The sequence below is a fragment of the Xenia sp. Carnegie-2017 genome, unplaced genomic scaffold (assembly GCF_021976095.1).
Source record: "Xenia sp. Carnegie-2017 unplaced genomic scaffold, XeniaSp_v1 HiC_scaffold_6, whole genome shotgun sequence".
NCBI lineage: Eukaryota > Metazoa > Cnidaria > Anthozoa > Malacalcyonacea > Xeniidae > Xenia > Xenia sp. Carnegie-2017.
The window spans coordinates 14760055-14776419 of NW_025813526.1; the positions used below are offsets into that span (position 1 = coordinate 14760055).

General features: G+C 32.9%; 1 protein-coding gene across 2 annotated transcripts; it reads right to left on the minus strand.

The window, feature by feature from the left end:
* Window positions 1-1566: 1566 nt before the first annotated feature.
* On the minus strand, window positions 1567-13144 carry LOC124457782 (vicilin-like seed storage protein At2g18540). Of its 2 annotated transcripts, none has more exons than XM_047007949.1 (10): window positions 12889-13144; window positions 12790-12821; window positions 11538-11673; window positions 10284-10314; window positions 8622-8727; window positions 7955-8035; window positions 7377-7431; window positions 6507-6742; window positions 3941-4153; window positions 1567-3151 (listed from the first exon to the last, which is right to left on the minus strand). In XM_047007949.1, the coding sequence occupies exons 1-10, from the start codon at window positions 12893-12895 to the stop codon at window positions 2921-2923; spliced, it is 1128 nt and encodes a 375-aa protein (XP_046863905.1). In that variant the 5' UTR covers window positions 12896-13144; the 3' UTR covers window positions 1567-2920. The 2 variants fall into 2 exon arrangements, with proteins under 2 accessions (XP_046863905.1, XP_046863904.1); XM_047007948.1 differs by having other exon boundaries at window positions 7377-7434.
* Between the last annotated feature and the right edge of the window lie 3221 nt (window positions 13145-16365).

Below are 16365 nucleotides of genomic sequence, written 5' to 3' on the forward strand. Positions count from 1 at the left end.
ATATGCTATTAACAAGAAATTTACAATATATCTAATATGCTATATGTACATGAAGTATAGGCTTTTGAAGTCCGCTGGTCATTGAACTGTATTAGTTTACACTTCACAATGAGTAGCAGATTTGTCAATGCACCAAAAGAGACGATTCTCGCAATTTTTGATAGCAGCAATTAATATACTTTGTATATCAACCTCGTGAAGTTGGACTGTTCAAAAAGGCGGCCTTCTGGCTTTAACTTAATTAGTGATGCGCGGTCCATGTAATATACATATCCATGAAAAAAGCATCATGCTTGATTCAAAGATGGCGGCGTAGTTATCGTTCCAGTTGTTTATAGAGTTCACTGGTGCAAACACAGTAAACATCTTTTATTTCTTAAATGCAATGGCTATACTGAGGTCGAAAGATCATTTTCGCTGAATCAAATGTATGCTATAGCAGAGTAGCAGTCTTGAACAAGTACGTAACACTATTGCATTTCTATTATATTTCTATTACACGTCAAATTAATGTTAAGAACAATTTCAGTTTTCAAACCAAAATCGCTTAAAACTGATGCATCTTACATGGGCCTATCGAAGTCAAAATTGTTTTTAGTCTGTTTACTGCATCGTTATTGAAGGTATATAATAATGTTCTCAATGACGCACTTGTGTTTAAAGCACCCATTTACCATTCTACCCCAACAATTATTTACAAGTTACATGCATGTCTTTTCGTCTGTGTCATGTACGTGGAACAGATTTAATTCTTTTTTGGCGGGGGGAGGAGTACTGAAGTCGATGAGCTGTTCACTTAACTCCTATATTTTTAAATCTGTAGAGTGTCTCTTTGTAGCTTTTAAGTAATCTATAGTCTTGTAGAAACACAGCACTTGGAGCAAGTTACGAAATCTTCACCATTTATCTGTATATTCTTGGCCAGCGCTTGCAACGTACGTCATAGTAGCCATTTTGGAGGATTTTAGATTTCATCCAACATGGCGTGCATTCCATTGTTCTCTTACTCTCAATACTTATTACGTTACCTACGTATACCATTAATGCAACAATCAAGTATAGAATTATAAAAATAATTATTGTTATCAAGATAATTATTACAAAAATAACAAAGAACTTAACTAATAATCAAAACAACCTGTGGTGCTCATCATAAGCACAGAATAATGACTATAGAGAAGGGTCACTCAATTGTTCAACGTGTCCTTACGTGGCCATTATTCCAACCAGATGATTAGGGTTTGTTACTTGTTTCTAACTATTAAAATTACATGACATTAATACTTAATAATGAATTCGAGAATATTTTTACTTTAGAAGTGACTTCGGATCATTTTGAAGGTTGGTAAAAAGTCACAAATTCTAATCAACTGGCTGGAATAATGGCGGCCACCATGCGCGGTACGACATGCGCAAGGACAAAAACATCAAAGGTTCCGACACGAATGACCCTTTTGTATATTCTTATTATGTGTCGTAAGCAACAAAATCTAGTACAATGTCAACAAGCGCTAAACGATCTATTTGAATTTAGTGCGTAATTTGCTTGATAACAAGTGTCGAGACTAACAGAAAGAAACAGTTAATTTATTTAACTTTTACGTTAGCTAAAACTGCATGCAAATGACATTATAAATTCTGAGTAATAGGGTGCACTGTGCTTGTAATAGTCCATTCCTACATACTAATTTCATTAACAACAAGAAAATGTTAGTTAAGAGAAATTGAATAAATAACAATATGATACAACCATTAATAATGTTGATAATTTTTAGACATCCACGTTAGCAGAGATTCTTTTCCTCACATCATTTATATTACTTATTATATGAGAAAGACACAAAAACAGTGTTAACAAATGCTTGTAGATACATTCTTGCAAAAAAAAAATTCACCTTTTCAAATTTAAATTCTCCCTTGCGTTTGTGCATGCATTATTTGTTTCGTTAGGAAAAGGATTCCTAACTATACCTTTTTTAAATTTATATTAGAACTCACTAATTACGAATTGCTAATAGCACAGAGTTTTTTAGCGCAATATGACATGACATATATTAACCGTCCGGATGGAAGAAAAATGTCTCATATTTCTGATGAACAGATATTCGCAAATGTGCTATATTTGTTCACTAACTCACTCTAATCTTGCTTTGCTAAAGTCTAAGCAAGTTTTTTCATCAGCATCAACGGCAAACCTCCATAATTATGAAATTAACAATCTACTTTGACAAACTGGCTCTATAAACACAGAGTGCAACAGATACCAGAAGCAAAGAAGAAAAATCTATCTCTTTATCTGTGAATAACCACTGAAATTAGGCAGCACTTTCTTTTCCAGTTTTTCTCGTAGCTTTTTTGCTATTCACAACTGCAGCTGACTTTGTAGTGCAGCAACAACAAACATATTTTGCAATTTAGGTTAGCAATGCATTATAACATTTTGAAATTTAAATTTTCTTGCTTTTGTGCATGCATGGTTTCTCTCGTTCGGAAGAAGATTCGAAAATACCTTTCGACAAATTTGTATTAGAACTCAATAATTTTGAATTGCAAAAAAACACAGTGTTTTTTAGTGCAAGAAGACGTGACCCATTTGAACATGGCCAAAACAAAAGTCTTAACAAGAAGAACGCAAAACTAGACCTTTTCAGATGCCTACAAAAAATATCTGCTCCTACTCTATTAGTACTTTTTATCAAGCCAAAGAAAAGTGCCTAAAGTTAAAGTGCCAGATATTTGTACAAATGTAAAAGTTGCAAAAGTTCATCCGAAAAAAACGAGGTTTTTGCATGGAATCTAAATAACTTTAACGAACTGAGCATAAATTTAAAAGGTTTTATTTTTTGATATGATTTCCTCCTACTCTTCAATTTTTTGAATGTGCAATGCTTGAAATAAATTCAAAATCACCATTGTCCATTTACTTCTTTTCAGCTTTTTTCAATGACACACCAGACCATGCGGGCTTTTTTGCACCTGCAGGTTCTATTTCTTTCTTTGCCCTTGGATCAATGACTGCTTTATGAAGCTTGTTTTGATTCTGCCATGATGCTTTTTCATGTTTCTTTTTCTCAGGATCATCACGTTTCATCACCGTTGTTCCAATTTTGTTGTCACTCTTGCGTAGATTGTTAACCCACATTGGTTGGCTCTAAAAGATATCATAGTTAAAATATTTTATATATTTTGAAGGAATGTTGTAACTTATTAAATTCCAGTAAACAACAACATGCTGTGGCGATTTTCACAAATATGTTTCAACGAAACAAAAATGAATATTTGACCATTTAACTGTGCCACATGTTTAGTGTTTTTTTCTCGTTTTATATTCCTTTTCATTCCAAGTCACATAAATATAAAGTTTGTACTCCGAATTCTATAATTGATAAATTTATATTAATTCACAATCTGTTTAGCAAGGAGTAGCTTTCGTACCAAAGTATGTAACAATCAACATGAAGTAATTATAAATATTAAAATCTTAATTCAATCCAATGATAAATATCGCATAAAAACAAGCAGCAATTAATAGGCATAAATAAGCAAGAATAAGCATAGATGATAAACATAATGTACATAATGATAATCATAAAACATGTGTCAAAAAAATTTTAAAATATGCATTTTGTCGAATCTCATAAAATGAATTTGGGCTGAAAACTTTATTCATTGTGTGTGTTTACTTAAAATGAAACCCATTTGTCTTTTATTGTCTTTGAGTTAGGTTTTTTACGATAAAATTTGATACTTCTGATAATGAATGAAATTGAAGATTCCACTTATACTTTATGGAAACCTACTGAAATGTTTCAACCAATCGCATTGCTTTGCTTAAACTTTTGATAACTCTTGACTTTTTCTGTTGCCATTGAAGAAATCTAATGAATATTGATCTGAAGAGATTAGGACAAGAAACCTCCTTGATTCATCAACTACTTACTGGTGCAGTTCCACGTTGCTTTGCTTTAAATGCCTCGAATTTATCCTCCCAAAGAGATGATTGGGCTTTCTTAACAATGTCAAAGAAGCCAGCACCTTTTCCAGCACCACCAGTCCTTCCTCGTTTTGGAGCTGCGGGAACAACAGCACCATTCTTGATTGCTTCATTGTACTCTGCCTCTGCAGAAGCAAACTCTTGACGAAGACGATTAACCTTTAAGAAATGGTTTGATTATAATTTTGGGTATTCTTATAAAGCGTTACAAATTCATGTATATATGGTCACTCCATGCAGGTTTATGAAAAAAATGAAACTATTGTCTTGGTTACATAATCAACAAGTGCAAGTTGATTAGAAATAGTTTCAAGTGTACAATATAATACAAGAGTCCAACTGGTTTGTATTAATTCTATCAAGCTAATGATGTAATGTCATCAATAAAAAAATATGGGATTATTGTATTTTTCATCCCTCTCTGCTATAATTTCAATTATAACAATCCACTTCTTTGAAATTTCTGACATATCAAACTTATTCATTGTAAAATGAACATTTGCTAATTTAGGGTTCAGTCCCTTCGACTGGAATCCATGCGCATCATTCCACTTAAATTCTTATATGGCCGAAAGAGCAAGGCGTATTTGTAAAGCGCCACACCATCTTTTTTACAAATCCAGTGCTATTTTTTGTCTACAGTACGCCGATTTAATGATTGATGTTTTGCTTTATAAAATATATTGAATACCAGTGGAGTTTTATACAATATATACCACATTTGTGTAGTATTGCCATTTGCAACACGCTTGTCTGTCGCTTAGTTTTTGAAGACAACAAATAACAAACCTACATTAACCAAACAATGAATCAACGGAATAAACGAAGACTGATAGAAAAAGAAGCACATGTAAAAAATATTCGTAACTAAAATATTTTGATATAACCTTACTGATTGCGCTTTGCTTTCAACTTGTCATTATTCGTCGTTTTTTGCCTAGGTTACTTCTATAGTAATACTGGATATCAATAGTTAATTGAAAATACATTCAGGTTAATTGAATTGCATTTAGACGGACCTAAAATGGCTCAAATCACATCGAATTTGGCATTAAAATATAGGTTTCTTTCTCGAAAATTTGAATTTAGCACAAACTCGTGAGCTGAACATGCGCATACGAAACTTCCGGCCGATTCCCCACCCATTAACCCTGCACATTGTATAATTTTCAAATAAAAGTGTCGCCGCTATCACATTATAAGTCAAAAACGACGGACGTTAATCATGTCTGTTCTCTATCAGCAATCACTCAAAATAAAGCTTACATTATGAATTTTCATATATCATTCTTATGTTATTGGCAATTTGTTTGACTAAAGAGCAAAAGTAAAAAAACTGCAAAATAAACCCATATTTTGCATCAAATTAAGTGAAATAGGAGCATGAAATATGAGTAATAGGCATTTGTATTAGATAAGTTTGATGTGTAAAGCAAGTTATGTTATAAAGCAGCTGTAAATTGCAAAGTAGCTGCTTATCAGATAAGTAGAAATTTAACTCACCTGTAACTTTGTGTCTTATACTTTCACAAACAATGTCATACCACTGAATGTATTCAAATGTAAAAGTAGTGGCCATAATTTATGTCACTTGACTCTGGTCAGCTATTGGTGGATCACTATCATTTTCTTAAGCACATGTATCAAGCAAATAGTTTATCTTAGTCACTAATGAGCATCCTTCTTGCTTAGTCGGCTAGTATCTTTCTTTGTAAATATAGGTATTTTTGCAGATCATGTGCAGAACATATTGAGTAAGATAGACGAAAGTGCAAAATCTTTGCTGATAACAAATATTATTTTAATTGTGAAAATTAATATCATGCATTATGCATTACTTACTAATTTGATCGTGTAAAATATAGATGATCTCAACTAATCAAACTTTTAGCAGCGTTTGCAAGTTGAAATGATACATAAATATTTTTAACACGGTAACGGACAATCATAATGAATAGTTTCAATCTTTTAATGGGTTGTGTATGTTGGATTAGGTTATACTCTGTATATTTTTTACTGGACAAGTTTCTTTGGAGATGTCCCGAGAATGTTCATTATAGGGAGGTGGTGGTGTTTATATTTATACATTCAGCTGTGCCCAAGTGATTTATTATGAAAGTAAATTACTAAGGTGGCCAGTTATGGAGTTTTCTTTGTCTCTGTTGGTGTTAGCGAGTACCATTTTATAATTGTAAATTTAATAAATGTAAATACTTTGTAAAATTTTATTGTATTTTAGATATTAGATATTATTTATTATAACTAATTTAGATATTTGTAATTCAGCCGCAAGGCTGCAATTAATATTTCAAAAAACTACCTACCTACCTACCTACCTTTATATGAATTAGTTAATTTTAAAAGAAAAAAAACACTCCGACACAACAGAATGTATGAATGAAACACTCTGCAATCAACGTTGTAGGGACAGCCCTGACCCTTTTTTCAGTGGATACGTATCAATTAGGCATATTTCTTGTAATAAAGAAAAGTCCAGTTAAATCACTTTTACCTCTTGATGGTTGGCTTCAATCTTTGCTTTTAAATCTTTTTCTTGCTTCGCAAGAGTTTCAGTACAATTTTCTGCGTTGCGTAAACGAGTGCGCAGTGAGCGTACTTTTAAATCAAGAGACGCCATATCTGTACTAGATGCACCAGATGTTGCACTTTTATTGTCAGGCTTGTTCTTGGCATCTCGTTCTTCAGCAAGCTCATACAGACGATCAATCAAAGAATCAATGATTCGACCTTTTCCACAATAAGTATAAAAACACATTTGTCATCACAAATTTTAGAGAATCTTGTAATAATAGCTGAAGTTCCATTTACGACATTCATTTATACTGACAAGATTTAGCTTTTTCCTGAACTCTATTTGACTTGAAATCATATACAGGATATACTCTCTCAAAGAATAGTATAGAGTTGCCACTAAATACGTGTTAACATTGAATTAAAATTGAATTAAATTAAATTTGATTTAAATTTAGCTACTACACATGCTTTAAGCAATAAGTTCGTTCTTTTTTTAATAGAAATGTAAGCAATTGCATAAAACGACGATTTAGAAAAACTATTACAACTGTTTTCTTCAAGAATAATCGGCAAAACAAGACAAATTCGACACTCGTAAGCCAAGCTAAATGTCTGCTGCTGTTTTATGCCTGTTTTCGGCAGAAAAAGTACACAAGCAGGAATTAATCACTATGGACGCTACCTTATAGACAACAACCAAACATTAAAAGTAACAAACTTTGGCGATAGTACAATTACATTAAAATATTTCGATGGTGGACTTGAGACTTCTATACAACAATCATAGGCTAGGGCAAAAAGCTGCCAAGTCTGTAATGCATGATTCATTGATGCAGTAAGTACTTACGTTTGCGGTCATCATTAATCTTATGAAAGGCAGTTTTAGGACCATCGGTAGAAATCTTCTAAAAAACAATCCAGTCTTAATTACATGATGTAATGATTTAAACATTAATCAAATTTCACATTTTATAGTTTTCTTGTGCAAATCAGTATATTTTGGAAGTAATAGTACAGTAGGTACTATAAAGGGAGCTTCCAGTAAAACAATAAAATCTATATTCTATTTTTGTTTAATTTGCAGTTTTAATAAATGATGTGAAATATTTATATACAAAGAAAAAAAGCGCATCACGTCATAACCATTGACAGTCGTTACTCTGTAATAGCTATTGATATTCTTAGCAATTTAACGTCAGTCAATTTTTTTAATATTGAAATATTTTGCAAGGTTGTGGGTAAACAGTGTTTTAACAATTGATAAAAAAGCGAATGAATTGAGGGAAGCTTGAAAACATCACTTTTAAAATTACATGGTTACAATTCAAAGTAAAAAGGCTTGTGTTGGAAAAAAGCCGGCGTACAGTTTTGTAAAAAAATTAAAAATCTGGACCAAAGTAAATAAAGCTTGTGCATTTGTTTTACCTTCGCTGGAGAAATTTGAACATTTACTTTCTCTTTTACTTCCTCCTCCTCTTCTTCTTCTTCCTCTTCCTCTTCCTCTGCCTGGAAAAACAGATATTGTATTATATTTTCGTATGTTCAACGAACTTTTTTAAATAAAGGCAAAGCTATACTTTTAGCTTCTTAAAATCAAATATTAAGAAAATGACATTTCAATATGGCTGAGTTCATTTCATGTTTTTTTAGTTTGTATAAATTTCACAGCATTGTCGTGAAATGATCTTTTTCCTCAAAACAAGCCATTTGTCAAACATGCCATTGATTTCATATTCTTTTGGCAAATAAACGCGTTACAATCTGGCTTCAAAAGTATTCAGCTTATAATACACCCTTTCTCTCCAAGCGTGGCCAACATCAAAGAAGCCATCTAAAACTTGTAATTAAAAAAAACTTTGGAAATAAAGGGTAAATTACTTTTTGCATAAGTTTCATAAACATTTTTTGCGTTGAAAATAATGTTGAGATTTTGGTAATGAAAAATTCAGAATAAACAACATTCACTTTTTAACTTTAAATTCCACAGCTTCTCTTATTAAGAGAAAAACAGTGGAATGGTGATATCGTAAAGTCATGAACAACATCAACTTTGTTAAATTTTGAGAAATACATGTCTTTTTTCGCATCTTACTTCTTGTGCTTGTTTTTCTGCCTCTTTTCGTCTCCTTTCCTCAGCTTCTCGTTCCTTTTTCTTTCGCTCTTCCTCCTCTTTCATTTTTTTCATCTCTTCTTCTTGCCTGGATAATCGTTAAATGAATATTTTAGGATACTCTTTTTTCAATTTTCAGTTACCGCGCATTTCCTGTTCAAATATAAAAGCACGTGACTTCAGAAGAAAAGCTTTCATTAGTCTTATTACAAATTTGTTGGATTGTAGTTCATAGTACACACTAAATGACTTTATAAACTTCTTAGAATAATTTAGTTAATGTACTTTTTTTAAAAGATAATTAACTTTTCGCTTTACGCAGATGAATTGTTATGACATCACCAACAAGATTTTAGCTAAAGATCATCAATTTTTTACATCGTTGAAAGATTTTAGCACAAATAGAACTGCTTGATGAATACATGTGAAGAAGAAATTTTGTAAAGGCGCCAAAGTTTGATCTTTTAATGCTGACTGATGACCAAAAGTATTATTTCCCAAAGCCAATTACACGATGCGCAAAAAAATTAAAAAAGAAAAGTTACATATTTAATCACAATTCTATTGAAGTCCTTTTAAAGTATCTTTACAATTCCACCATAAAGAAAAACAATGGTAAAGTTTGGTCTCATGAACACTTTAAATGCTATACTGGTTAACAATAGCGTAATGTTTGATAAATTACAGGTAAAGGTAACGAGGACTATTTGAGTGAAAGAAATTTGTTGAATGACAATAGAAATCACTGAAAGCTGTTCATTATTTCTTCAGCATCAACAAAATCTGTCGATAGCATACATAATAAATGCACTGATATAATTATGACTTTTAAAGACAATAATGAAAATAAATGAAACGAAAGACAATATTAGAATATAACTATAGCTAGCAAAATAGCTTTAGGCAAAATCAATGTAAGAAAAACATTTTGGTTGCTCTTAGTTGTACTGTTATTAGAAAGTTTGCGTAGATTGTCAATCCCATAACCTTGCATAGCTTTGCTAAAAATGACACTCTCCTTCTAAAGGCCCGATCACACGACCCGATTTGTCGGATACAATTGTCAGACAGTCTAATAATTTCGTTGATATATATTTATATTCGTTTAGATATTTATACTCGTGGGAGCAGAAATCTATGTTATCGAGTGTATTTATCGATATATTTTGCGTGTTTTTTCTGTATCTAAGTCTTTTCACATCTAATATTTTGCGCCAAATGACATTCGGAAAGAATTAAGAGTGAGAAGTCCTGCACTAGTCGGCTTTCTTTGATTTTGTCAGATGAAAATATAACAAGTTCTATTTCCATCCGATTTTCAGACTGACGGATCAGACTGTTGGAAGCTCACTTTATATGAGCTTGCACGATTGTGTTTTTGGATCCGACAAATCAGATTGTGCGAACTGACCTTAAGCAGGCACAGCACCAAAAGATGGCTGGGGTAGGAGGGTCAGCCTCCACTTTTCACCAAGATAAAGTTTCCGCTAAGATTCATACATTTTGTCCTAGCTTGAGGCAAAATAACAAGTAGTAAATTTAGTAAATATAAGTCGTAGCACCCTCCCTCCCATATTTAATTTTGTGGCACCCTCCTTGCTAAGGATACATTTATTTTCTATCCGAATTTAACTTAACCCATACCTTCGAGATCTTGCAGAGCTTGAATCTTCTCCTATAAAATACGAAAATGGTCAAATTGTATAAAACAAGCAAAATGGGCATGGTTTTGTTCAAAATCTTGAAACCCAAATTTATACAGATGCAGAATTTTCGGCTTTATTTCAGAAAACAAATTTACGATAAACTCAGGGGAGTCTACAGTCTCTACAAAATGATTCAAACCTCAAATTTTTTATGAGAGCTAAGTTGTCTATCTTCCTATATGCGGCATCAATGCACCAAGTTAATTGCAAGGACCATATTCGTATATTCTTCAATACCTAGCTAACTTCTTTAAAAAGCCATTTCACTTTCAAAAGAAGTTAGCGTGGCATAGCGCAATATACATGAAGTAACGGTAGCAGATAAACCCTTTATAAGGGATTTTCGAGATGAACAAGAAAGGTCAGTTGATGAAATAACTTTTTAGATAAGATGAAACATACTCAGATTAAGAAATTCATGTTTACTCAATATTTGAGGAGAAAACAAGACAACTTTTTATTTTAATAATAATATTTCAAATTTATTACAAATTCGTCATCAGGTATAGAAATATGGTCATAGGCGAAGCCAGCACGATCCTTTACCTCTACATTGCAAATTTTTCAGCAAAATATCATTCAACTCTTTAGAAAATTAAATCAATTCATAGTTTTCAAGGGATTAAACACAAAATATATTAGCATTGCAGGAGTAAAAAACAGGCTGACTTCCCTACTGGAAATAGCATAGAAATGAGTTGTAAACAATAGAAATACTACAACGTATTTGAAAATCCCAGCTGGAAAAATCTGCCAGTGATGACGCTTTAAAAAACCGCTAACAATAAGGCAGAATAAGACCCCGTTTACACGAGCCCGGGTTGATATTTAATCCTGGTTAGACTGCGATACGTGGTTATGTTAACACGAATCCCGGGTTAGAACTGATTTCGCAACCCGGGTCAGCAATTCTTAGCCCGGGCGGGCTCGAAAATAAGCTAAAGACAAGCCAATCCGGGGTTACATGTAGAAATGAGATAAATTTAAAGCTCTAACACCTTGCTAACCCGGGTCGACTCCTTGCTAACCTGGCACACCTACCCGAGCTGGATGTCAACCTGGGCTAGTGAAAACGCGGCCTTAGATCAAAAAGAAAGTTGCAAAAAATTACGACAAACATCGAAAAGCTTTGCAGTGGATTGTAAAACTACTAGTTCTTCGAACACAAACCAATTTAGTATAATGAACTTGCCAGATTCTCTTTTTCTTCGTCTCTCTTCTCTCTGTCGCTGCCTTTCAGCTTCAGCGTCGTTATTTTCCACATCACGTTGCTTTCGCCGTTCTTCACGCTCAAGCCTGCGCTTTTCACGTTGTTTGGCTAAATCATCCTGAAGCATTTCAAAAAAAATTTCAAAAGAGGTTTCTTGGAAAGATTTGTTGACTGTGCTTATGACATCAGATGAGCGTATGGTTACACCATCGCTTTTCTGATAATTACCATTATACAGGAAAATACTAGTAAGTGCAATGTCGTCCGTAATTATAATTTACATTAAATCAGTGGATTGTACAGTGAAGGAGTTTTGTTATAAGAATAACAGATGTTACGTGTTTGTCGGTAAAACTACAGATCCATAGCTACCCTCGCAGCTAGAAAATTGAAGTTACGCGTGCGCTTATATCGGCTTTCTTTGAAAGAATTGTAACTACACCTTAACAGTTTGGAGGAATTCATAACCAAGTCAATGAAATGCAAAGGTTAATTTTGTCAAGTGTCGACGGAGTGGGAGGAAATTTTATCAGAAAGATTTAATGCTTTTATCAGATGCATGATAAGTGATTCTGATTACATATTCATCAATCAGAGGCATTTTAAATGAGCATGTATAAGATGGAGAAATGGAATTGAATTTTCCAAATGTTTCACAAATGGACACTTCTTCGGTTCTTCCATATCATGTACTTATTTAATTTAGAGTGAACTCTTATTGAATAAATACTCTAACCACAGGTTTTCCTGAGTTAACAGTAATAGCATGCAAGTACTTAACAGGCTAATTTGGCTTTTGGTTGGTAAGTGTTTATACATTATATGCAGGGGTAATCAAAACTCTCAAATTTCAAGAAAATTATATACTGACTATTCACCTGTTGAGCATTAACAACCTACCAAGAAAGCTACCGAACATTCTTTAACAATACAATATAATACAAACCGTTTTTCATCTATTTTGTCAAAAATGTATTGCTCAAATCCCTAATTTAATAATAAAAAGTGTGCCCCTATTAGCAACAGTGGCTAGTTCGGCTGACATGTCTGGCGAGAGCAGTGTGTACAACTATAAATGACATAAAAATGTTTAACAAGGGCATTAGAACGTTTCTTTTATGACAGATTTTTATGGTTCTAACATACTGTTAGATATTAAGCCACACATTTATGTGCTCATGGGCTTGTAATGAATACATGTTAAACGCTTATGACATTTATGACATTTACTTACATCGTCATCTCCGCCTCGTCTAGCTCTTCGGTCTAAAACAGAAAAATCGTATGTTAACATAAAATTGATGCTATCAACATGACAGGATAGTATACATACCACTCATCTTTCAAATTTGCAGGTTTAAAATGTTAGGAAAGTGCAGAATATTATATTTTAGCAATTTAATGAATGTAGATGATGAAGCAACCACCAGTTCAGACCACAATCTCGTCGAAAGAGACCAGCAAATGTTTAATCTTTTAACTCGAGCACCTCCAAGCGCATTTGCCTTTAAACTTATTTCTTCATATTCTACTTTAATTGCTTATTAAGCACCGCCTACCGAGAAATAATATCTTCATCGTCTCTGTTGAAATGTACAACAAGATCAATTATCTTCATGCAAAGAAAAGAAAGAAAGCATGGAATTTAACGCTGTATATGACGACAACAGTTCTTTATTTTGTGTTATTTAAATGTTATATTGGTAAAATTGTGGACATACAAGAGAAATGCATTTTATTTAGGTGTCAAACATTGTTTATTTCCAGACAATGCGTATTCATAAAGCTATTCACTGATTGGCTCATCTACACAACAATTACAAAAGCATATTGATACAGTTTATCGCTCTCGAACTTAAATTAGACTCTGTGAAGACCCAATTCCTGTAAGAAGTTCTTACTTAGGAAAATTGTTATAAAGTTTGAACGTATTCCGTACTTGGCTTTCTAGTTTATAGCCACAACTTTTAAAAATCCAGTCGCCTTATTCTCGGACCATATACGAATGGCAATCAATCACATATAATACCTAGCAACTACAAGCTGTATTAATGACTGTTTGTCAACAACTTAGTAGCAAGGATGGTTAAACGATTGATAACAAGAAACGTGATTAATTAGTCAAGCGTTAAAATTTAGCCATAGTTGTATAAAGCTACATAATATTTGAAAGTCCTTGCCCTGCTGCGTATATATAGTCCTATATATGCTGCTGCGTATATATAGTCCCCATTACATCCATTAAATTCCATTCCGGTACATTCAGGATCCATTCCATTCCATGTCCATTATGTCCATTCATCCATAATCCAATCTTCCTATTCCATTTTGTATCGCGTTAGCAGACACCTGACGTCGACAGGCACGAGGCAAAGTTGTTTTGCTTAGGATAGGAAGGATCACAATAAACCAAAAATGTTCCTCGCATTATACATATTTATGTTTTCACATTGTAACAATAAATTACATACAGAATAAATTTTCCCAAGTACGTTATTTTTTTGCTTAGACATTCAACTCAAGCAAAATGTCATCAACCATCGTTTCATTGGGTTGGATTATATACTAATATGACTTGTCAAGTCATTATTATGATGATGAAAGTATGACAAAATTATTCAGTTAAACGCAATGCACTAAAAAATGGATGTGAAAAATGATAGCTATAGAGTTCACGTTACTTTCAAGTTTTAGCAAATGAACTCTCATTTCAATAATACATACTGTAAATAAAGGCGCTAAATATTACTTCCTTTTCATGTGGAATTCGATATTTTAAAATAGTTTAAAAGCAAGCTCGTACATGCGTTGGAACCCGGCCGCCAACTCTCCGCTTTAAAAATTTCCATCGTTAAAATTTCCCCTTATTGCTGTAGCGTGGCAAGCTTTCACCATTTGCTATAACTTGAATATGAATTTTTAAGACAAAAATGACTTAAGTCTGCTCAACAATGTTTGTTTATCTTGGCAGGGGGGAGTTTAACTATACAGATATAATGAAATAAAAATCCGGAAAAGGTTTGCGGTGATTTGTTTTAATAGTTAAACACCGTATTTGTCTGCAGTCGTTAGCTATTCATCGCTATACAGTGACTTCTGTAATGCGGGCGTCTTCTGCTTTTCAGAAAAACGAAAACGGTTTCTGGAACACGAACACGACAAGAAAATATTCTCAAATAATAGTTTATCAAATCCCCTAAATGTTGACCGCAATTGTGCAAGCATGTGAAAACGAAATGTATGCATAGCAATAATTTTACTATAAACGCAGGTGATTCATCCGAAAACTGGTTTTTACGAGTTTAATACTTTGTATTTTGCCAAAATCGGATTAATTATATATTTTGTTTACTATCTTGCTGTTAAATTGGCTAACAGATGCAGAGTAGAAAATCTAGAAAACCACGCAGGAGATAATTAGGTCGTATTTATATTGTCATAGTTACATTTTCTTACAAAACGAAAAGTTGCTTCCAGTTCGTCAATTCAATCACATCTTTATTGTTTTGATTTACAGATTGAAATATTTTCTTTCAACCAATCTTCGAGGGTGAGAAAGACCTTTGCTTGAAGAAAATATGAGCCTTAGGAGAAAATAAAGTTGCACTCTGTTAGTATTATAATGCATTATTAGATTTTTTGAAATAGCCACAAATATAAACATGAAAAAATTCGTTTTTATACATAATAAAGAACGAACGGAACAATGCCTTCATAAACATTTAGACTTTTGTTTATCTGTTATTTTGCAATATAAAATAATGCGTACATTGTGTTTGCATTGCGCCTGTGGAAACCAGATCTGAGCTTACACAGTCAAACCATTCAATCGATCAAAGAGAATTTGCAAATCAATCATGAATACATTTCAGGGAAATTAAAACGCTTTTTGAATTTCTCAGTTTCATTATTATTATTTCATACAGAAATAAAAGATGTTTTTCGTGTTTGCACTGGCATGTAAACATGGGAGACGTTTTGAGAAATCTTGAGTAGGTGCATTCCTCCACTTTGGTCTCAGGCTTGGACTGATCAGCACTTGAACTCTCCCAAACGTCTCATCGGTTTGCATACGCCTGTGCAATCCCAGTAAACATCTTTTTTTCTTAAGAAATCCACACTTTATTGCATGGTGCGTTAGTAGTGTGCGTTTCACTCATTTATTTCATTTGAAACTAAAGACCTTCTAATAATATTAACTAATTTTGCACTTCTATTACAAAATTACAAAATAGTATAATATAAATGCCAAACTCGATGTTGTTTACGCTCAAAGAGGTTTATAATTACTAATTAAATTTTTCAAAAATAATGGATTGATTTCCTGTAGTTTTTTTACCATTTAACAGCATGCTTAATTGTATTAGTTCAATTTCAAAACATTTTTTTACACTAATTAATTCCAATGTTAAAATAACACCTCTTTGCTTGTGGATCTTTGGTGGCGTGTGTCTTTATGGTTAGGAATTTGGAACTCATATTGCACTGAAACAATATTACAGTGTATCACATGAACTGCACATCTTTCAAATAAGCCGACTTTTACAACTTGCATGATTAAGTACTATTGATCCTCAAAGACCTGTTAACCAAATTCAAAACAATATGTATAAATTGTGCCTACTGTTTATTAAATATTTCCAGTATGAAATTCATTTCAACAGCATTTAATCATCCTTGGGAACTAATTATTCCTTCACGAATCATGGAATTTCTAAATGTCGGTTGATTTCAATGATGAGCAGTTTATTTGAGACACGTGGCCTGTAGTAAAATTAAACCAAAGTATATTTATTAGTATGGCAACATT